A 22,665-nucleotide genomic window follows, 5' to 3' on the forward strand; every position below is an offset into this window, starting at 1 on the left:
TAGGAGACTGCCCGTGCCAGGCTGTCGGGGCCGGCTCCCACCAGCTCCGACCAGCGTGGGGCCTGGGCGCTGACCCCGCGGAGGCCGCCATGCCGGTTCAAGTGTAGACCGCAAGCCCCGCTAACCCTGCTGCAGGAGACGTGATCACTGGAGCGCCTCTGCGCACTTCACCCGCCACCAACTTCGTTTCCCTTTCTCTTACTTGCTTTGGGAAAGGATCCTGGTCTTGGTGGGCACAGCAGTCCAGTGGTTTTCGTATGAAAAATGGATTTTGTTACGTATTTGTTGAAACTTCGTCTTTTAGCCTCCATTTCAAAGTATTTAGGCCCAGAGCACGCACTCTTCGTCGCCTCTCTCGCTTTGCTTGTGTACTTTTAAAAACCCACTCGTTATTTGTTGCCTGTCCGTGTCTGGCGAATTGATTCAAGACATCTTCTTAACATTTTTGTCCATCTGAGTAGCTTTTTGTCCATAATAACGGCCAGGGACAGCAACGGGCTCCGCGAGCACCCACGGCTCTCTGGCCGCGGCTCAGCGGGGCCCGTGCTGCCGGCGGTGCCGCCCCGAGCCGTTCGCTGGTGCGCACACCTCCCCGTGGCCCTCAGACTCTCCCGGTTGTGTGGCACGTGCCGCAGGTGTCTGTCACACGGAAGCAGGGGGGCACCGTGGACGTAGGGCCGCTAGGGGATGCGCCCTCGGAGGGGCTTGCCGTGGCCACCGTTGCCTTGATGCGGCCCGGGGCCCGCTGTCACCCCAGCACGCATGCACGGCATTCACGGCCTCTGTCCCGTGTTGGAAGTGGTCCCTGAGAAAGCGGTCCCTCGGTGCTTGAACGCTTGCCGAAGTACGCGGTGTGTCGTAGAGCCTGTTCGGAACTAGCGGGAAACCGCGGAGGTGAGGCTTCCGGGCTTTAGTCTGGATGGAGTGATGGGGCGGGAAAAGAGCGTGGGCTTTACTTTCCTTTGCGTCTAAGTTGTCCCTTTTCCGGCCTTCCTTCTGGGTGAGGACCTCGGCTCTGGTGGGTGAGGGACAGAGCGCCGCTGCGAGCGGTCCTTGGGCCACGCGCGAGCATCCTCTGACTAGAAGGTGCAGCCCGTGGGCACAGACCTGGGAGTCACGAGGTGGAGGGTTGTCGCCAGCTCTGCCCCCGATTCTGTTTGCGAGGAGACTTAAATGACCAGCGGGCTTCTGGGCTCTGGTGCTTCGCGCGTTGATCGTTAGGAGGTGTCGTCTGTCTCGAGCCTGCTGGTGGAGCAGAAAGTCCCAAGTGGTGTCACAAGACAGTACCTGGTGACAGATGTCCATTTCCTCGTCTTTGTTGTCCCCTACTCTTTTTTCTGATTAGATGGCAGAGCGCCAGAGACAGGTACTTGTTTTAATTTTTTCTTTTTCAGATTTTCATTTAAATTTTAGTTAACACATAGTGTAGTTTTGGTTCCAGGAGTAGAATTCATCACTCACATACACCACCCAGTGCTCACTGCGACACGTGCCCTCCACCCCCACCCACCCCCTCCATCAGCCCTCGGCTTGTTCTTTATCGTTCAGAGTCTCTTGTGGTTTGCTTCCCTTGATACTCGCTGTCCCGTGTGTTCATGTGTTTTGTTAAATTCCACATGGGAGTGAAACACGTATGGTATCTTTCTCTCGCTGACATGACTTCGCTTAGCATGACATCCTCCGGCTCCATCCATGTTGCTGCAAATGGCGAGATTTCCTTCTTTTTGGTCTGTGAATAATGTTCCGTTGTCTATACATCTTCTTTATCCGTTTGTCAGTCAGTGGGCATTTGGGCTCTTTCCGTATCTTGGCTATTGTAGATAATGCCGCTATAAACATCAGGGCGCATGTGCCCCCTTGAATTTACATTTTTGTATCCTTTGGGTAAATACCTAGTAGGGCATGTGCTGGTTTGTAGGGTAGTTCTAGTTTTAAATTTCTGAGAAATTTCCATACCGTTGCCCAGAGCGGCCACACCAGTTTGCATTCCCACCAGCGAGGCAAGAGGGTTCCCCTTTCTCCACATCTGCACCAACATCTGTTGTTTCCTGAGTGGTTGGTTTTCACGGTTCTGACAGGTGTGAGGTGGTATCTCAGTGTGGTTTGGATTTGTATTTCCCTCATGATGAGTGATGCTGAACATCTTTTCATGTGTCTGTGAGCCACCTGGATGTCTTCTTTGGAGAAGCGTCTGTTCAGGTCTTCTGCCCATTTCCTCGTGGATTATTTGTTTTTGGGGTGTTGAGTTGGGTAAGTTCTTTATAGATTTTGGACACTAATTCTTTATCGGGTATCACACATCCTCTCCCATTCTGACGGTCGCCCCTTAGTTTTGCTGGTTGTTTCCTTCACCGTGCAGGAGCTCTTTGTCTTGATGAGGTCCCAGTACGTTTTTGCTCGTGTTTGCCCTGCCTCTGGCGTGTCGTCTCCCACCCTTCATCATCTCGGGTGCTGAGCCCCAGCCTTCCCGAAACTCTTGGTGCCTCGGCCCTCGGGGTGCGGCCCCGCCACCCACCCCGCCTGCCCCCCCGGGGTTGTCCCGAGACCGGTGAGGAAAGTGAGCAGGCGCGGCCTTTTCTCGCGCCGGCGCAGCTTTCCACGGCCCCGGTGCGCTGCAGACGGGTGTCCCACCGCACCGGGAGCCGCGAGACATGACGCGTGTGACCCCGTGAAGTTTTTTGTGTGGGAGGCGGTGCCCCGAGGGCAGCCCAGGCTTCCTGTAAAGTGGCGAGCGGCATGACGGGAAACCGCGCCCAGGACGGGAGAAGGCGAGCCGCAGCTGGTGTCGCCTGCACCGTCACTCCGCTGTCACGGGACACGTGCGCACGCCTCGGCCCCGAGCGCACTGATGGGAGCGTGCCCCGGAGAAACGCTCCCTCTCGTTTTAACGCGGAAACATCCATGGAAAGCCCACGAAGCAGAACAGCACGCGCCTGAGAGGAAAGCCCGGGGTGTGTCCGCCAAGGGCGCCGGAGAACCTGTGCGCGCGCGGCCGGAGGTCCGGCGGGTCCGGGTGCTGTGCTGGCTCGCCGCCCCTCGCACCTGTTCAGCACCCCTCCGTTGCGCTCCCGCGGCCCGGGTCTTCTCCCCTCACGCATTTCTTGTGCGTTTTCCTCACGTGAGTTCCGGAATCCGATTTTCAGGTTGTGTTTTTAAACATCCCAGTGGGACTTTGGTTGGACTGCTTGCATTTGTAATGACTGCACTCCGGGAGAGTCGCCGTCTCTCTGGTCCTGTCTTTCTGATCAGGAGGTCGTCCTTCTCTCCAGGTAGGCTTAATTCTCACCCTTCGGTAACATTGAGGTGCCTGGAAGGAGGGTTGCGGAGTCAGAGGGCACGGGTGTCTCTGAGCCCCTCACCTGGCGTCTCTCCCCCCACAGAGACTCCACCCGGCCCTCCGTCCCCGGCCCCGGCCACTTGCTGGCGGTCCTCCCCCTCGGGGGTGGCAGTTCCCGCTGCCGCGGGGCGGTTTCCTGTCCTTACTGGCACTCGGGGAGGTTCCTCGGAGAACGGTTGAGGCGGTCCCAGCAAGCGTCGGTGGCGTCGTGGCTGGGAGCCCTGGCAGCCTGGGGACGCGGCCCAGAGCTAATGCCTCTGTTCTTGATTCTTGGGCTTTCCTGCACCCACGAGCACCCCGGGAGCTTCACAAACACGCCTCCCTGCCCTCACCCCAGACATCGAGTCTGGTTCAGAGCAGGAATCTGCATTGTATTTAACCTCTGCCCACCCCACTCAGTGACCCTGACGGCAGCGGGAGCCCCACTTACTTGTCCACTGGTCTCGGTCTCGTGCCAGTTTTGAGCCTTGTTCACTGATGTGAGAACGCCTGCTGCCCTTTCGTAAGCAAGAGAGCTCCTTTAGATTCCTTAGATCCTTAACAAGTAAGGTCGTGTAGATAGTGCTTTTGTAATTTCGCTGATTGTGGCAAAATGAAAGCACCACCTGTTTCCTGGTGGGGCTGTGCTGGCCCGAGGGGCTGGGCCCAGTAGGACTGTGCCAGAGGGCACATGCACCGCCGGCTCAAGCCTGCCATCTGTGGCCTTAGGCTGCGGCCGCTGCTCCTTGCTGCTCCTTGTGACGGGGTGTGGTCCACGCCCTGGCGCAGTGGCTGCCGTTGGAAGAGGGCCGCTGTCCTCCCTGGTCTTGTCTTGCTGATCTATAAGAAAAGTAGGGAGAGGCATTCAAAACGCAGACTGAGCGTACTGTTTCCGGGGAAGGTCTCCGAGCTCAGGAGAACCCACGGGGCTGTGGGTTCGTATCGCTCAGGAGGAACAGGCAGAGCCCGCCGTGAGCTTGACTCTTCCAGGACTGGCCCGGCACCGTGCATTCATCTTTCAGTAAACGTTTCCCACTGCCGTGCGGGTAGTTCTACAGTCGGGGAGGCCTCGAGAGAAGGGTTGCGCGTTGGTAAAGGCCAGCATCAGCTGTACTAAATCGACCCCTCTCTTGGCTGCCAAACAGGTTTCTCTGGTGGAAGGGCGGGACAGATTCCCTCTCGCTGCCTGGTCACTTCTCATAACACAGCAAGCGTGTCCCACCCACCCTGGCATGCATGGGCCCGTCAGGGGAAAACGACTGCAGCTCGCCAGCGGGAAAGCTCAGGGCCCGCGGAGGGGAGCCAGGGAAGAGCCGCTCTTCTGAGATCTGAAGTCGGGTCACCGGAAGGGGGGGCCTTCATCCACCTGGGTCTGCGTGTGTCCCTGTTTCACAGCCCTGGATGCTTAGCGTGGAGAGAAGAGCACGGGCCCTGAGTCGCATCACACCGCATGCCTCGTTCTGCCACCCGGAGCTGTGTGACCTGAGCGGGTCCAGCCACTGCCCCGAGTAGTGTCGCAGTGCCCGGGTGGTTGTGACAGGTACCAAATGCAGCCCCCAGCGCCTGCGCCCTGTCCGGTGCCGTGCCTGGTGGGGAGCACCTCTGCAGCCACCAGAGTTACTGCACGGTGGCCTCTCCACGTGGTGCTGATGGCCGAAAAGGGACCAGATGCCAGTTTGGTTTCTGTGAAAGCCCTTTATTAAAAAGTAAACTCTGATGGATGTACGTGGTCCTGGGCAGCTCAGTGAATTTTACAAAGGCAAACGCACCTCTGCGCTCAGATGCAGAAGAGAGTTCTCCCCGTCCCTCCAGCCCCCGTGTACCCCTTGCGGTCACTCCCCTGTGCCCACCCTGAGCACAGATGAGGTTTGTTTTGAACGTCCCGTAAACGGACTCTTGCCTCTCCCGGACTCTTGCCTCAGCGTTCGCACTGAGCACTGTTTTTGTGAGATTTGTCTGTGTTGCCTGTGGTCATGGTGTATTTGTCTTGGGGCTGTTTAATCTGTTCTGGAAATGGGACACTGCGTCTGGTCGGCGGCGGGCATCGCAGAGTCACCGGTTCCACGGTTATCGCAAGGGCAGGGGTGCCGCTGTCAGCATTCCCGGTGAGCGTGCGCACTCCTGTCGAGTGTGCGTCCAAGCGGAGTGAGGCCACGGGGCCGTGAGGCGTGTGTGCGTTCAGCCCTGGCATGCCCTGGGAAGCCGTCCTGCGTGCTGCCGGTACCGACTGGCCCAGCCCATGGCCCCCCAGGTGAGCTCCAGCTGTCGCGCCGGGGCCGGGCGTTCTCCGTCTCCGCTGGGACCTCTGGGGCCCGTGTGACGCCAGACGGACCCTCAGCGGTCTTCTGTCGTCTCCACTTACGTTCTGGGTTGCAGCGACCGATGCTGGCTTGACATCACAGCGGTTTGAGAGCGAGAGGAGAGGTCACGGGGTTACTGCGTCAGGAAGGCTGAAGTTGCAGAGCCGGCACTGGGCGGCTGCCTCCGTGACGCCGCGTGTGCGCGCGGATGACTGGCCTGCACGCGCCTGTTGAGATTTCCTTCGGTCTCTGTCTTCGCCGGGAGGCCCCAGCACAGCTGTCCTGGGTTTTTCTCCCTTGATGGGGGCTGCTGGTTCGGTCGATAGATTCTGACAGCGTTGGGTTTGTTTTTTCTAGAAAACGCAGTCTTTCCCCCTTCCCAGCTGCATCTCCTCCAGGGGCAGGGACGGGGCTGGTGTGTGTTCACATGCGGGTGCACCTGTGTGAAATTGAGGGCAGGTCATTCGTGGCGCAGGGCCCGCGTCGCGTTTAACGGCAGAGGAGAGGCGGAGGGGCCGCGATCGAGCAGTCGCCTCCTCCCCCCGGATCGTGGAAGGCTTGTCGGGTTACTGGCCGGAGCAGACTCTCCAGAGACCGCGACCCACCGGACGGTTAGCGCCCTGGTCTGCTCAGGCGGCGGGCACGAGTGGCAGCGGACCGGGGTTTTTCCCTGCAGAGGCCGACCTCACCACCCTGGAGGCTGGAAGTCCGCAGGTTCGCTGACGGGTGACGGCCTGCTTCCTGGGTCGCAGACAGCCACCTTCGTGTGGTGTCTTCCTGTAGCCTTTGCTCGTGGAGAGAGTTCTCTTCTTCCTCTCCAAAGGTCGAGGTTCCCATCTTGGGGCCCCACGCTCATGACCTCCTCGAACCCTCATCACCTCCCAGAGGCCTCTGCTCCCATCTGTCGCATCAGGGGGCAGGGTTCAACACAGGAATGGGGGGCAGGGGCGCAGACAGCCCATCACGGCTGGTGCGTGGTGTTTGCCGAGATCAGTGTGTATGAGGGTTTCCTCAGGTCAGCGTGATGGAAATTGGCCACCCCTGTGGTGGAGACGCCAGACCGGCGGGATTCAGCAGGCAGGGCATTCGGGGACGGCCAGAGGACACCTCACACGGCCAGGCCGAGAGACGGGGGAGGTTCTGGGGCTCGGGGGCTGCCATGGGGGAGGGGTGCGCCCTGAGCCTGCCTCTCCTCCCCGCACCCCGTTTCCCGTAGGCACTCCCTGCACTGAGGGGCTTCTCCGCGGGAGCGAGCAGAGCAGGGGCGGGGGAAGAGGAACGGCCGGGGCCACTGCACAGAGCCCTCGGGCGCTCTCGTCCCTTCCCCTGCCACACCGGGTCGGGTCCGCCTGCCACACTCAAGAGGCAGCATTTCTAGAGTCCACCGCTGCCTTCCTCCGTACCACCAGGAGGCGCGGTTGGGCACGGGGACAAAGATTTTGGCGCCTTCTCCGTCTGTTTCTGGATCTGGTGCCGCCATAGCCAGTTACCTGTGACTCGAAGACCACTCACAGGGAGGCCAGGCTGTTCACAGACTCTGCCTTTCCGGGTGCCGCCCGAGTACCGTGAAGTCACCCTCTCACAGCGTGAAGTTCCCCGGCCTTCCGCGTGTTCACAGACCGGTGCGGCCATCACTGCTGTCTCAGTTTAGAGCCCTGCCACCTCCCTCCAGAAGATGCTTCGTTCCCTCCATCCCCGACCACCTCCAGCCTGCCTCTGTCAGAGCCACAGGCCCACGGCCTTTGCGCCCTTTGCGCCCTTGTCACCGACTCTTCACACAGTCTTTAAGGTCGTTCTGTATCAGTAGATACTCCGTACTGCGGATGGGTCACATTTGGTTCATCCATCCATTCGCTGATGGATATTTGGGTTGTTTCCACTTTTCCATCTCTGAGCAGTGCTGTCAGGAACGTTTGTGTACAACTAATATATTTTTATAGGCATCAGAGCAGTTAGGAGAGGCAATAAAATTTGGTTGAATGAAAAAATACACAGAAGCGTGTAAGAGAATGTGTATGTGCACATGTGCGCACACTGTTTTCTCTTGATTTGAGAAAGGAGCCAGCATTTGGCCCTCAGCGAAACCCACACACTCCGTGTGTATGTGTTCACGCGGTGTCTAAGAAAAACAAGCATCCCGGGGAAGAAGAATCGTTAGCAGAGGGGTCAGAGTTATTTGTCTGATCCTGTTGGAAGGACAGTGACGAGTCAGCTGAAATCAGACCACGCCTCATAACTTTAAAGTGTGAATTTGGGGACGTGAAACGCAGGTGAAAGCGGATACGCGCGTCCTGCCCTCCAGGTTCTGTGGTGAGCCGTGGGGCTCGTGGTCTGGGGGCTCCCTGGCCTCCCCCACAGCTGTGAGTGGAGCCAGTACCTGGAGAAGTGGGAGCAAGAGTGTGCGTAGACCCCCTGCTCCTTTCCTGCTGACTCACCATCAGTCTACTCTCACCGTGCTTGGAGAGGAAGGGAGTCAGACACACACACACAGAGGACGGGAGACTTTAAAACTGTCATTAGGGTAAGTGGTCAGGCGACTTCCAGCTTCATTCAGGATAGTTCAGCGTCTGAATCCGTGCTTGCAAGTGTGAGTTCTGGGGCCCGACTGTCTCATTTTCGTTCTGGCTCTGCCACTGACTAGCCTAGTGTGTTTCCTGACGTCCAGGTCTTGATGTTCTCATCTGTAAAATGGGATTAAAGATAGTATCTGCCAGGGTCTCCTGGGTGGCTCGGTCGGTTAAGTGTCTGACTTCGGCTCAGGTCATGATCTCACGGTTTGTGGGTTTGAGCCCCGTGTCGGGCTCTGTGCTGACAGCGCGGAGCCCAGAGCCTGCTCTGGGTTGTGTGTCTCCCTTCCTCTCTGCCCCTCCCCTGGGCGTGCTCATGCGCGTGCACGCGCGCTCTCTCTCTCAAATATAAACAAACACTTAAAAAATTAAGAAAAGGTAACATCTGCTCATCTGGTCGATGTGAGGATTGAAAACCTGTGAGAGGAGCACCTAGTGGAGGATGGACACCCACAGATAGTAGTTTTATTATCGACTGTAGTGAAGTAAAACAGGGATGCAGCCTGATAGGCGGCCCGGGTTCTAGAGACCGCCACTGATTTTTCCATACAGTGCGATTCAAGACCGTTAGACTTACCAAGCCCAAAATTTGTTGGTCGGTTGAGTTGATCCGTGGAAAAGCGGGGCCGAATTCCAAAGGTACGTTGTGTGAAATGAAGAGGGAAATGCTCTCATACATGCTTCCTGCCCAGGCCGTGCTGCAACCATTCTTGGGGAGGGGACCTTTTCTGTTCTGAGGATGCACCACTGGACTGAGTTCCCTGTTGGGTCCTCCTGTGTGACCTTGAATCTCAGGGATTAAGAGAGAAGTGGTTCCTTTGCTCACTAAATGTCTCCGGGCCGGCTGGCTCGGGACCGCAGTGTGTGGTTTCGTCCGGTGTCAGCTTTCAGAGCGCTCACGGAAGGAAGCATTTGCGTACCAAGCGCTCAACACTGCGCGCTGAGCCGTGGAGCTAGCTGACGCTTCCACGTCTTCTGTAAATGTCCCCACAGAGGGGCCCGGGTGATGCCGAGTGGCACCTTGCCCTGTTGGAATGCCACGCTGCACGTAGCTCCAGTGCACTTAAAAGCACTCACTCCCACAACGTCACACATGTATTTTTGTGCCACACACAGATCTGGCTGAGTAGGACTTGTTAATTCTCTAAGACGCCGTATTTAGGAGTGACGGCAATTGAAAAGAGCCTGTTGGGGATTCAGATATAAACAGGCTTTTTTGGTTGGCTTTATTTTTCTAAAGGGGTATATGCAGTCTTTTTATAGAAAATCTTTCCCGTTTTGGTTACCAAACAGTGATACTTGGCTGCTGCCAGAGAAAGGGAATTGAGTCTTTCGTGCCCGGCTCACCAGAGGACAGAACACCCTTCAGATTCGTGGACAGGAGGCCCTTAACCTGGAGGGAGCATCTTGGCCACGGGGAGGCGTGTAACGACGGCCTTTAGGCTCCCGGAGCATTCGGGCTCTCCTGCGTAACTTTTCTTGAAGTGGGATCAGAAGTGACCATGCTAGTTTAGTTGTTGAACCTGTTCCCCAGATTGTACTTTGAAAGGATGATATCAGAAGATTCCTCAAAAGCGAATTGGCTTGTTGCCAGCACGCACGGTGTTTTTCTTCTTACCCGGCCTCTCTAATGTGATGTGCGGTTTTGCGGCGTGGTCTCCTCGGCAGCTGGCACGGAGGGACGGAGTGTGGAGTGTGGCCAGCCCCCAGGGCACCGCTGCCGCCGTGCGGAGCAGAGTGCCAGTTGAGGTCGGCGCCCAGCAACTGCGTGAACCTGTGGCGGGCCCAGACGCTCCTTCTGAGCCTTGCTCGTTTGGTACTTTTATCATGAATTTGGATAAGAAAATGCGCTCACTAAATTTGTGGGTGATACAAAGCCGGGAGGGAGAGCAAATAAATTGGTTGACGAATCCAGCATCCAAAATTACCTTCGTGGACCAAATCCAGCAAGATGTAATTGAAGTGGGAGAAGCGTCCCTCGTAGGTTGCATGCAAATATAGGATTAAGAGAGCTGACTGAAAACAGCTGTCCTTGCTAGTAGAAGAGGAGGGATTTAGTAACTTGTAATCCTGGGTGGCATCAGCATGTGCTAGGCTGCCCAGAGGCCAGTGCTTGAAGGTTGGGTGACAGGACGTGGCGTCCGAGAACGGGTGTCGCGTACCTTCGGTTGACTTGCTGCCGCTGAGGAGGTGGTCCTTTTGAGTGACACGTTTTGAGTGGACGTTCAGAAACTGAGGGCCTTAGGGGAGAGAAAGCAGGTGATGAGGCATTTGAGGAAAGGTGAGGAGAATGGAATTGGATCTGGGTTGGAAGAGGGAAGACCCTGGGGGTCCTCCCAGCCATGCGGGACGAGCTGTTCGCCAGGAATTTGCCAAGGAGGAGGCATTTGGTTGGGTAGTTCGAGCTCCATTTTCTTCTGAGAGTCTGTGTGTTGATGTATTTTATTAGGGCACCTGGTTTTGGGGGTAGCTCTGTAGAGCGCACAAGAGGAAATGAAACTAACGCGTTATAGAAAGAGTGCTGCGCAGCTTGGTTCGGGTTGTGGCCCTCCCCTGCAGCCGGGACTCGTTGGGGTCTTTGTGGAAGGTGGACTCGACGGAGAGCCGGGCCCTGAGAGCTGCCGAGGCAGCATGCGGGGAGCAGAGGCACCTGGAGTGCTTGGCTCCCATGTAGGAGTCAAGGCTTGTAATCCATAGGAATCTAGGAGGCGTGCCCAGATGCGTCAGCTCCTTTTAGAGCAGGTTGCTTGTTTTCTTGCTGTTGAGTTTTAAGACTTGTTTGTAGATTTCGGTCCTTTTTTGGGTGTATCTTCTGAAAATACTTTTTCCCAGGCTGTGGCTTCTGATTCTCTTGATACTGTCTTTTGCCGAGCGGAAGGCTTAAATTTCAGTCAAGTCCAGCAAATCTGTTGCTTTACAGTTCGGTCTGTGATCCGTTTTTGTGAAGGATGTAAGGTCTGTGTCTAGATTAATTTTTTGGCACGTGGGTGTCGAGTAACTAGCACCATGTGTTGGAGGGGCCGTCTTTGCGCCATTGTATTGCCTTTGCTCTTTTGCCAGAGATCAGTTGACCGTATTCATGGGGATCTAATCCTGGGCTTTCTGCTTTGACCCATCGATCTCTTTGTTTCATCTTTTTCCAACATCACATTGTCTTGACTACTATGGCTTTGCAGTAAGTCTTGAGGTCAGATAGGTCTGTCTTCCCACTTTGTTCTTAAATATCGTGTTGGTTGTTCTGCATCTTTTTATCTCTCTGCATATGAACTTTGCAATTAGTTTGTCCTTGCTGCTGGCATTGTGATTGTGATTGCATTGAAACCATTGATGAAGTTGGCAAGAACTGACGTCTTGAAATACTGAGTCTTTCTATCCGTGAACACAGGACGTTCCTCTGTTTATTTAGTTGTTTGATTTTTGTCCCTCATAGTTTTGTGGTTTTCCCCAAATAGATCTTGTATATGTTGTTATATTTACACTAAGTATTTCATTTCTGGGATGTTAATATAAGTAGTATTGTCTTTAATTGCAAATTTCATTTGTTCATTGCTGGTATCTAGGAGAGCAGTTGACTTTTATGTGTTAACCTTGCTGCCTGCAGCCTTGCTGTAATCACTTATTAGTTCCAGGAAGTTTCTTGTCAGTTCTTTCAGATTTTCTACATAGATCATGTCAATTGCAAACAAAGACAGTTTTCTGTCTTCCTTCCCAATATTTATACCTTTTATTGCCTTTTCTTGCCTTGTTGCATTACCAAGGACTTCTACGACAATGTTGAAAGGGATGGTGAGAGGGGACATCTTGCTCTGTACCTGATCTTAGCAGAAAAGCTTTCAGTTTCTCATTATTGTGTAGGATATTAGCCGTAGGTTTTTTGTAGACCTTTATCAAGTTCAGAAAGTTCCCCTCTGTTCCTAGTTTACTGAGAGAGTTTATCATGAATGGTTGTTAGATTTTGACAAATAGTTTTTCTGCTTCTATCAGTATGATCCTGTGATTTTTCTTTCTTAGTCTCTTGATATGATGTAAGCTTACGTTAACTGATTTTAGAATGTGGAACTTGCCTTGTAAACCCAGGATAAATCCCACTTGGTCATGGTATATAATTCCTTTCATACTTTTTTTGACTCGATTTGTTAATATTGAGGGTTTTTACATCTCTGTTCCTGAAAGATACTGGTCTGTAGACTTTTTTTTCGTGATGTCTTTGGTTTGGGTGTAGGGTAGTGCTGGATAGAGGACAGAAGCTATGTTTTGAAAGAGATTGTAGAGGATTGGTACAATTTTTTTCCTTAAATATTTGGTAGAATTCACCAATGAATGCCTCTGGGCCTGGTGCTTTCTGTTTTGGAAGATTATTAATATCTTTAATAGATGCAGGCCTGTTCAGATTGTCCACTTTTTAATGTGGAGTTTGGTAAATTCTGTCTTTTAAGGAATTAGTCCACCTTTTCCAGGTTATCAAATCTGTGGGCATGGAGTTGTTCGTGGTATTGCTTTTTTTGTTGTTATTAATGTTTTTAATTTCTGTGGGATCTGTAGTGACGTCCCCTCTTTCATTTCTGATATTAGTAATTTGTGTTCTCTCCCTTTTTTCTTAGCTTGGCTAGAGGCTTATCAATTTTATCAGTCTTTTCAAAGACCTAGCTTTTGGTTTTGTTGATTTTTCTCTATTTTCAAAAAATATTAATTTCTGCTCTAATTCCCTTTTTTAAGTATGTATTTATTTTGAGAGAGAGAGAAAGCGAGCGAGCAGGGAGAGGGAGAGAGTCTGAAGCAGGCTCCTTGCTGTCAGCATGGACCCTGGGATGTGGATGGAGCTCATTCCCACGAATCGTGAGATCATGACCTGAGCTGAAGTCAAGAGTTGGATGTTTGGGGTACCAGGGTGTTCAGTTGGTCAAGTGTCCGTCTGACTTTGGCTCAGGTCATAGCCTCGCCGGTTGTGAGTTTGAGCCCCACATTGGGCTCGCTGCTATCAGCGTGGAGCCTGCTTTGGATCCTCTGTCTCCCTCTCTCTCTCTGTCCCTCCCTCACTCCTGCATGCTCGCTTGTGCTCTCTCAAAAATAAACATTTTTTTTTAAAGGTAAAAAAAAAAAAAAAAAAAGTTGGACGTTTGACTGAGCCACCCAGGTACCGCTGTGCTCTCTTATTATGTCTTCTTTTCTGTTTTGGGTCTAGTTTCCTCTTCTTTTTTCCAGTTTCCTATGGTGGAAAATTAGATTATTGGCTTTAAATCCTTCTTCTTTTCTAACATGTGCATTCAATCCTATACATTTCACTGTATCCCACAAATTTTGATAAATTGTATATTTATTTTCATTTGGTTCAAAATATTTAAAATTTTCTCCTTATTTCTTCTTTGACCCACATGTTGTTTATAAATATGTTGTTTGATCTGTGTATTTTGTATTTCCCATCTATCTTTTTTTTTTTTTTTAAGTGTATTTATTTACTTTGAGCGAGAGTACGAGGCGGGGAGGTGCAGAGGCAGAGAGAGAGGGAGAATCTTAAGCAGGCTCTGCACTGTCAGCGTGGAGCCTGACGTGGGGCTCGAACTCACGAGACTGTGAGACCATGACCTGAGGCGAAATCAAGAGTCAGACGCTTAACCTACTAAGCCACCCGGGCGCCCCTCCTGGCTCTCTTTCTGTTACTGGTTTCTAGTTTATTCTCACTGTGCTCTAACAGCAGAAATTGTATGATTTCTGTTCTTTTCAATTTGTTAATGGTGTGTTTTCTGGCCCAGAATATGGTCTGTCATGGTGAGTGTTCTGTGTGAGCTTGAGAAGAATGTGTATTCTGCCCCTTGTTGGATGAAGTAGTCTGTAGATGGCCTTTATATCCAGTTGATTGATGGTGTTGTTGAGTTCGGCTCTGTCCTTGTGGATTTTTGCTGCTGTGTCCAGTTTTGAGACAGGGGCGTTGAATTTTCTAACTGTGATAGCAGATGTCTCTTTTCTCCTTGCAATTCTGTTAATTTTTGCCTCACGTAGTTTGATGTTCTGTTGTCGGGTGTGTCCATGTTAAGAACTGTTATGCCTCGTTAGAGAACTGACCCCTTTACGCTTATGTAATGGCAATTGAAGTCCCGGGTGACTTTCCTTGTTTTGAAGTCTGCGCTGTCTGAAATGTAGTTACTCCTACTTTTCTTTGATTAGTTGTCAGCTAATCAAAGCTAATTAGTTCTCCTTGTGTTTACTTTTCATCTGCAGGTGTCTTTATGTTTAAAGTGGGTTACTTGTGGACAGCGCATAGCTGGGTCTTGTGTTTTGATCTACTCTGACAACCTCTGTCATTTAATTGGTGTATTTAGACCATTAACGTTGAAAATGATTATTGATATGTTAGATTAATATCTACTGTATTTGTTACTGTTTTCTATTTGTTGCCCTTCTTCCTTGTTCTTCTGTTTGTCTTTGACTTTTTTTGTTGTTTTTTTGTAGTTTTAATGCAGCATAAGATCCCAGTTTTTCTCCTTTCTTAGCATCAGTTATTTTTTTGCTACTTTTAGTGGCTTGCATTGACAGCTAGCTAACCTGAGTCCAATTTCAGATAACATTGTACCACTTCGTGAGTAGTGTGGATACCTTGAAATAGCAAAATAGTCCTAATTCCTTCTGTCGGCCCCTCCCTGTATGACTGCTGTCTTTCATTTCACTGACACCTACTCATGCGTGAGAACGTGTGTGTGTGTGTGTGTGTGTGTGTGTGTGTAGTGAGGGACACACAGTCAAATACATTAGTGCTCCTGTTGTGAACAAATTGTTACTCGTTAGATCAGTGAAGAATAAGAAAAATGAAATGGTTTTATTTTGACTTCACTAATTTCTTCATTTGTCTTCCTTCCTTCACGTAGATTCGAGTTTTTGACCCATATATATATATATATATTTTTTTTTTTTTTTCTCTAAAAGACTTTAACATTTCTTGCGAGGCAGGTCTGCTGGGCCAGATCCCTAAAGTCTGGTTCGTTGGAGAACATTTTCTTTCTCCTTTACTTTTGAAGGCTGATTTTGCGGAGCACAGAGTTCTCTCCCTGCTTTGAATATTTCTCTGCACTCTTCTTGCTGGCTCGGTTTCTGAGCAGGAGTTGGATGTAATTCTTATCTTTGTTTCTCGACAGGTAAGGCGTACTGTCCTGCGGCTTCTTCCAGGATTTTTCCTTTGTCTTTGGTTTTCTGTAACTTGGAAACGCCACGTCTAGGTATCGTTTCCTGGCACCCGTCCTGCTCAGTGTTCTCCGACCTTCCTGCGTCTGTAGTTTGATGTCAGAGTTTAGTTTGGGGAAATTCTCATTGTTTCCTGTTTTTCTTCCATTCCTCTGTCTTCTCTTTCTGGCAGTGCCGCTGTGCTTCTGTTACACCTTGCAGCGTGAGTGGCCCACGGTCCTCGGATATCCTGTTCTGTTTTTTGTTGTTGTTTTTCCCCCAGGCTTACTTCTCCTTGGTCTTCGGTTCTTGAGCTCTGTGTTGCCGTGCCCTGTGGCTCCAGGCTCTTAAACATGTCCAGCCTGCTCGCGAGCCCCTTGGAGGCGTGCTCGGTGGCCCTTGTTTCTGTTGCTGGTTTGGTCTCTCTTTGTGGCTCTTTCTCAGGATTTCCGTCTCCTCGCTCCTGACCTTGCCCACCTATCCTGCTTGCTGTCTACTTCAGCTGTTGCGGCCCTTAGCGCATGAATCACAGTTGCTGAATTCCTGGTCTCATAATTCCGGCACCGCTGTCTGCTTCTGGTGCTTGCTGGGAACCTTCAGACTGTGCTTTTTGCCTTTTGGGGTGCTTTGTGTTTCTCACTAGCAGGACGTGATGGGCCAGTTAGAAGAAACTGCTGTCCATGGGTCGGGCCTGTGGCAGTGAGGCGCTGGAAGGGGCCCTCTCCAGCCCTGCGATGAGGTCCGTGTCCTTTGTGGAGCCCGGGCTGCTGCTCACTGCACAGGCCCGCCGCTTCTTGGGCGGGCCGGCACGCCCAGAGGGAGTTTGGAGTTTGGGAGTTGGATTTCCTCCAGGTCGACTTGGCTCTGATTGTACTCCCGCAGGGTACGGCTGGGCTCCCCTTGGCTGGGGTTCCCTGAAGGCAGGCCTCATTCAGGCACACTTTGCGGTGGTCCCTCCTCCCCTTCCTTGCCAGGAGCACGAGGGGAAGCGTCTGGGACGTTTCCTGCGGGAACCCGCTCGAACTCCTAGGAGTACATCTCACAGTACCGTGGGGGCCCTGTCGCTGGGTCGCGCTGGGGGTTTTCACTCTCTGAGCTGCTGCCCTGAGCCTCTGGCGGCTTTCCCGTCAAGCTCTGGTTCCTGCAGTTTCTGCTCATGAGCTTCTGCTTCTGGAAGCGTGACTTCCTGCACGCACCTGTCTGTCCCTAATTTGGGGGCCACCAGTTTGACCTGCGTCCCTCCCTTTGTGGGGGGTCTAAGAGGAGTTGTTGACTTTCCCGGTTACTTGTTGGGACACACTGGTGACTTCCAAGTCCCTTGCATGCCAGGCCAGAACTCAGAAGTCCCTTCTATTGGTCACTTATTGATGCGTATTTTTTTATATCAGTTTTAATGAGATAGAATCATGTTCAATAAAATGCCTGCCTTTTAGGTGGACGGTTAGAGGAGTTTCAGCTAATACGCACGTCCGTGTAACCACTACCACACCCGGGACAGACAAGGTGATCCTCACTCCAGAAAGTTCTCTCCTGCCCGCTTGCCGTCATTCCCCTTGTAATCTTTGGCCCCAGGCAGCTACTGTCATCACCATAGATTGATTTTGCCTGTTTAAGAATCTCCTACGTAGAAGCAGAATCATACAGTACATGCCCTTCTGATGCCACTTCTGTCGAGCGTGACGTTTACGAGACCTGTGCATACCGTGTGTATCCTGCTTGTTGCCGACAGTCCTTCATCATGAGAATATACCGCACTTTCACTCTTTTCCCCCGTTGAAGCATCTCTTCGCTGCTTCCGGTTTTTTGACAGTGATGAATAAAACTTCTCTAAACGTGTGTGTGTGTGTGCGTGTGTGTGTGTGTGTGTGTCTTTCTGTGCCCTTGTGTTGTCACATCTGAGTCAGTATCTGGTGTCCCGTTGCTGGGCTGTGTGCCAGGAGCATCTCACGGTGTGAGGAACAGTCCCTTGGTCGTGCTGTCTTACACCTGCTCAGCTTCGGTGCCGCCGTTTGCTTAGGGCCGCTGGCGGTGTTCGGCACGGGACGCGCTGAGCTTTGGGCTTGTTGACCGAACACCGATGAGCGATGTACTCACCGTCTCTTTCTGTTTTTATTGGCCATCTGTGTGTCTTTTCTTTCCTGTTTTTATTTCAATGTTCTGTCCCAGTCTTTTGCCTATAATTTTACTGGATTTATTTTACTCATGAGGTAGTAAGAATTCTTTGTTTTCTGGACGCAAGTCATTGGTCAGGTGCGTGTTTGCAGAAATCAGCCTCCCCTTTGTCACTTGCTGTTTGATTGTACAATGGTTTATTTTGAAGAGCTGAGGTTTGCTGTCTTAATGGAGTCCGGTTTCTGTGTCCAAGTCCCTGCTGCCTCTGAGAAATCCTCACTCCAAGGTCGTGGGGCCTGGCTGCCCACATTTACAGCAGCCAGCTGGACTCGGGATGGCCTTGGTAGCCTGTGGTCCAATTAAGTTGTACTCAGTAAGTGCTTGTGAAACACAAGTTGGTGTAAAAAGTGCTGTCTCTCTCTCTTTTTTTTTTTTTTTTTTTTTCCATTTTAGGGCAACAGGAGGCCCTTCAGGTCGGAGTGGACATCGGATGGTAGCCTGGAAGAGACAGTTAATACTTTTCGGTGGCTTCCACGAGAGTACGAGGTTGGTACCGATAGGAGGACCTCTCTGTTTCCTGAAGCAGAAAGGAGTGGGTTTTTGTGGGAAGAACCATTCTGAATGCTCCTGGAAAATGCCGCCCATGCCCCAAAACCAGAGCCAGCTTCACGGATACGCAGCCGAGGCAGCCTTGAAATTCTCAATAGTTGCTGAACCAGGGGCTCTGTGTTTTTATTTTACGCCGTGCCCTGCCAGTGGTGTGGCCAGACCTATCTACCACAGGATTTTCAGCCTGGCACAGAATCCCCCGGGGGGCTGGTTAAAACTCTGATTTCCGAGCCCCACCCTCTGGTGGCTGACTCAGTAGGCCTGGGACAGGGTCTGCAAATTCGCAGGTGATGGTGATGTGGCTGGCCAGGGGGGCCCGCAGTGAGAGCCTGCGTTCTGCAGTGGTGTCTAAAAAGGGGCCTGCAGTGCGCCCCTGTGTTGTGGCTGCATTGCTACGAGCTGCCGCGTTCGTGTATCCCGCGTGTACGCGCTCCAGGTCGGGCCAGCGGGTTCCCTGACGGTTGAGAGCCCGTCGTCCACATGGTAGCCTCTGGAGCGTCCGTAGTTCGGTCCCGAGAAACAAGACGCGTGGTGACAGGTTAGCGTGCCTGTCACCATCCTAATACGGTACTGTATTGTGTCGACATCCGTCTGGGCTGTTGTCATGTCTGGTGAAGGCCATTCCTCTGAGTGGACCCCATGTGGAGGAGGGTGGATAGGGGTGTCTCTCTGGCCGTGTTTTACGCTTCCCTCTCCTAATCCTTCAAGAAATAATCAGTTTATTAGTTGTCATGGCACCGCTAACAGTGTTGTCACATTGTGGGTCCATTTGCACAATTTTTTTCTGATAATTCCTGGCTCCTAAAGAAGTCATCGTACATGGATACAAAGGGGGAGGTGAGTTAGGCCGAGTCTTATTGTTTTTCATACCCCTCTCACCCTGGTCTTAGTTGAGGCGTTGTGGTGTAGATTTGGCTCAATTAAAGTTGCAGTTTTTCTTTGTGAAGAAAGGTATTTTATTGACAAGGGGACATCAATTCTTACATGCTTTAGGAGAGGATTTTGAAAGCACAGTTGAAGTTAAACAGGGATGATTCTGTGTTGTTAAAGGTGTAACTCAGGTGTAATGGCACTTTAATAGTATGTCTCAAAGACCATACTGTTGGCAGGCAGGTCGTGGTCCCGCGTCCCGGACGAGGAAACCAGGTGAACGAATGCCCAGTGGATTGTGGCCTCCAGGAAAGATCACTCATTTCCAGGGGGCCGCTTCCTGCCTTGCAGGTGTTCGTTTGATTATAGCCATTTTGGATGAGGAAGCCCCGGCTGTTTTTAAAAGTTTATTCCTAAGGGATTGTTACCTATTATTTAGACTTCACACTTTTTTTTTTTTTTTAAACGGCCCAAAACAGTTGGGGAGACCAACACAGGCCTTGCTCCTTGGAACTCCTAGGTTACGGTGTATGTGTCGCTGAAGCAGGCACGGGTTATAAAGTGGATCAAGTTGTACGATGGTTGTGATTTGCAGCTTTTCCAAAATCAGAACTGTTCTCAAAGTATTACCTGTTAATCTTGCTTAAAATTATGAAGTCTTCAAACACACAGGACAGCAGGAGATACAAGTAAAGAAACCTTCCGTATTAAACAAGTTAGTTGGGCTTTTTGAAACCAAACAACGGTTGATATTCATGTGCGGGATAGAATTTTTTTACTGCACACCTGCAGTGTGAAATCCGAGGAGACGGGAGAATGTAACGAAGTCTTCTTAGAACCGAACACTTCCACGTTCCTCAGTTCATGTACGAAAAGCCATCCTACAGAAGGCGCATCTCTGGGTGCCAGTCAGGGAGGCCACCCTGCAGGCGACTGGTCCCGTGTCCCACGCTGTGCGCAGCGTTCAAGTGAGCGGCGCAGCAAACCGGCCTTGTGCTGGCCCTTCTGTGTGCTGGCTGCAGGGGGCCGGACTTGGGTTAGCTCTAGTAGGAGAGACAAAACTGCTCAGACTGTGGTAGAATTTCCCACCTGAAGCCTGGCTGTCTGTTTTGAGTACCTGGGGAGCACCTCTTCCTCTTCCCGTGTAATTCTGACCCGAGGCCCCTTGGCTTTGTCCCGGCTGTCCGTGAAATGGTAGCAGGAGGCGGCATTCCCCCCACGACTCGGGCCGGGCTGCTGCCGCCCCACGCACGGGGCCCCTTCTCGAGGCCCTCTGCATTTGACTCCTTCGCAACTTAAGTCCCAGGGCCGCGTGCCCCCTTGCCGCTGTCCCGCTGCGGGGCGCCAGGGCCATGCCTCTGGCTTGTCAGTCTCCGCAACGCCCAGCTCAGCCCGGCTCGGCTCCCTGCCCGGCTCGGGGTCTTTTCACGGCCCTGACCCAGCTGCAGGAATCTCCGTTCTGAGGATTCACTTGAATCTCTAATTCATGAGCTTAAGCTTATACGCATGGTAACCTGATGCAATTATTTGTGAGACTGTGGTTTTGTAAACTGTGTGAGGAAGCATCACTTCCAGATTAGAAAGGCTTTCAGATTCAGGCAAATTAATGAATTTCTGTAAGCTAGCGTTATCTCTAGTTTCCAGATACAAACTCACACCTGCCTCCAGCCCTTTGGTGTGGATTTCAACTTTCAGCTGGGAACTTGTTTCAGACGGTACAAAGTTTACCTCGAAGTTAATCAGGTTCACATTTTAATGTTACTGCCTTTTTGTGTCACCATGTTACAACCAGAGATTACATCTACTACAATGACGTGTACGCCTTTGACCTGGACACGTTCACGTGGAGTAGACTGTGCCCTTCGGGGACTGGGCCCACCCCCAGATCGGGCTGCCAGATGTCTGTCACTCCCCAGGGCAGCATTGTCATCTACGGGGGCTACTCGAAGCAGGTAAGATGCGGCGTGGATGGAAACAGACATACTGTGTTGTATTGCCCTTTTCACTGTCACCAAGAATGAAAACTTCCAAACAGAATTGCATGTTGGCTCAATAGAAACACTTTTTATTAGAGTAGAAATGGATGTGTATCAATCTCCCCCGTGAACATATCAAGATTTTTGCAGCCGTATTATGTTCTAACCCATATGCTCTGAAAACGCGGGACTGTGAATAATTCCGTATTGGGATGAGCCGCGTGGGGGATGGGGGGGGGGAGGGTCTTGACTCCTAACCACAGACCCCAAGTGCTATGGGGGGGGGGCTCATGTGTAGAACAGGCCACTTCTTCCAGCCGCGCAGACACGCGGAAGTAAATGTTCTTGCACGCCTGTCTGGGTGCCCTACACCAGGGTGGCTCCTGCTGGCTCTGGGGTGTGTCGTCCACGCAGGGGCCACTCGCAGTGGCTGCAGCCTCCAGGCGGCACCGCTCCAGCTTGCACGCGTCAGCGAGCCCGAGAGGGATAAGGTCGTGTCTCACTGCAGGCTCTTTCTTAGCCTTCGTATTTTGAAATTTTCTGCGATGTGACTTAAGAGTCAGCGAGCACTTACTGTACCCCCACCTGGATTCTTCTGTAGTCCATGCTCTGCTGTCCCTGCTTCTGTGGTCGTTCACATCTGTGCTGCTCTCCACCCATATTTCTGGGCGTGTTTTAGAGAAAAGCACAGGCATCGCTTCGGCCTGCTTTCGAGATCCGTCCCCGTTGCATGTTTTAGCTGCTTTCGCTTCTTGGCGCCCAGCAGTTTTCCACTAGGACACCCCGGTTGGTTTCTCTAATTTCTGTTTGCAGACCCAGGGCTGTTTTTAGTTTCTGACCGTTATGAACCAAGCTGCGATGCACATTCTCGTGCAGGTCGCCGTATGGCTCTACGTTCTCATTTCTGAGGCAGGGACCCAGGAGTGGTTCTGCTTGGGTCCCAGGGTGCAGCGTCACACCCCGTCCCGCAGTGGTTGCCCCACACCCTTGCCAGCCCTTGATCCCACCAGAGTTTTTTATTCTTGGCCTTGCTGGTGGATGTGTGGGGTCTCATTGTGATTTAAAAAAATAATCATCTTTATTCATTTTTGAGACTGAGCACGAGTGGGGGAGGGGCAGGGAGAGGGGGAGAGAGAGCACCCCAGGCAGGCTCCGTGCTGTCAGCATAGAGCCTGACGCGGGGCTCGATCCCACAAACTGTGAGATCATGACCTGAGCTATCCCCTAGTTTTCATTTCCTGAGATTCAGGCTGCTCCCCACAATGTAGCCCACATGGAGCCTCCCTGGCCTTAGGACATCCAGGGCACATGTCCAGTCCCGGGACAGCGGGATCGTGGGCTTTGTTTTCCAGAAGGAAACTAGCTCTCTGTCTCCAGCGAATACATGCCCGTGGCTGAGAGGAAAAGAAGCGTGTGTGTGTGTCTCCTGGTTCTGTCTGCCGGGAGGGCCCGGAGGTAAAGGCTCCTGGCGGCCGCGAGCCCTGCTGGTGCCCAGATCTTGGCTTCTGACCCCACCTCTGGAGACAGGACCCGGGGCTCCTTGGGGAAATGGCTGAGTCTGGGGCTGGGGGTGTACAGGGCGAGGCTGGAGCATTTTGTCCAACCGGAGGAAGCGCTTATGGGAAACCCTCACCGATGGGGTGCGTCAGAGGGACACCGGAGCCGCTGGAAGGGTTTCCGATGGCCAAGGCTGGAACCAGGTTCCAGCAACCAAGTGAGTAAAGTGGATTGGATTGTAGCTCACAATATGACGTCAGAGTCCA

At 52.1% G+C, this 22,665-nt stretch overlaps 1 protein-coding gene across 6 annotated transcripts in view; it reads left to right on the forward strand.

The window, feature by feature from the left end:
* The window catches only part of KLHDC4 (kelch domain containing 4), a 54,005-nt gene that overhangs the window by 25,315 nt on the left and 6,025 nt on the right, over positions 1-22,665 (forward strand). For 5 of the 6 annotated variants that reach the window (XM_030298859.1, XM_030298858.1, XM_030298863.1 and 2 more), the window contains 2 exons: positions 17,901-17,993; positions 20,719-20,878. In XM_030298859.1, the coding sequence (XP_030154719.1) occupies positions 17,901-17,993; positions 20,719-20,878 (253 nt within the window). The remainder of the gene's footprint in view (positions 1-17,900; positions 17,994-20,718; positions 20,879-22,665) is intronic. The other variant, XM_030298861.1, reaches the window with a different exon arrangement.

Source organism: Lynx canadensis, chromosome E2 (assembly GCF_007474595.2).
Source record: "Lynx canadensis isolate LIC74 chromosome E2, mLynCan4.pri.v2, whole genome shotgun sequence".
Classification (NCBI taxonomy): Eukaryota; Metazoa; Chordata; class Mammalia; order Carnivora; family Felidae; genus Lynx; species Lynx canadensis.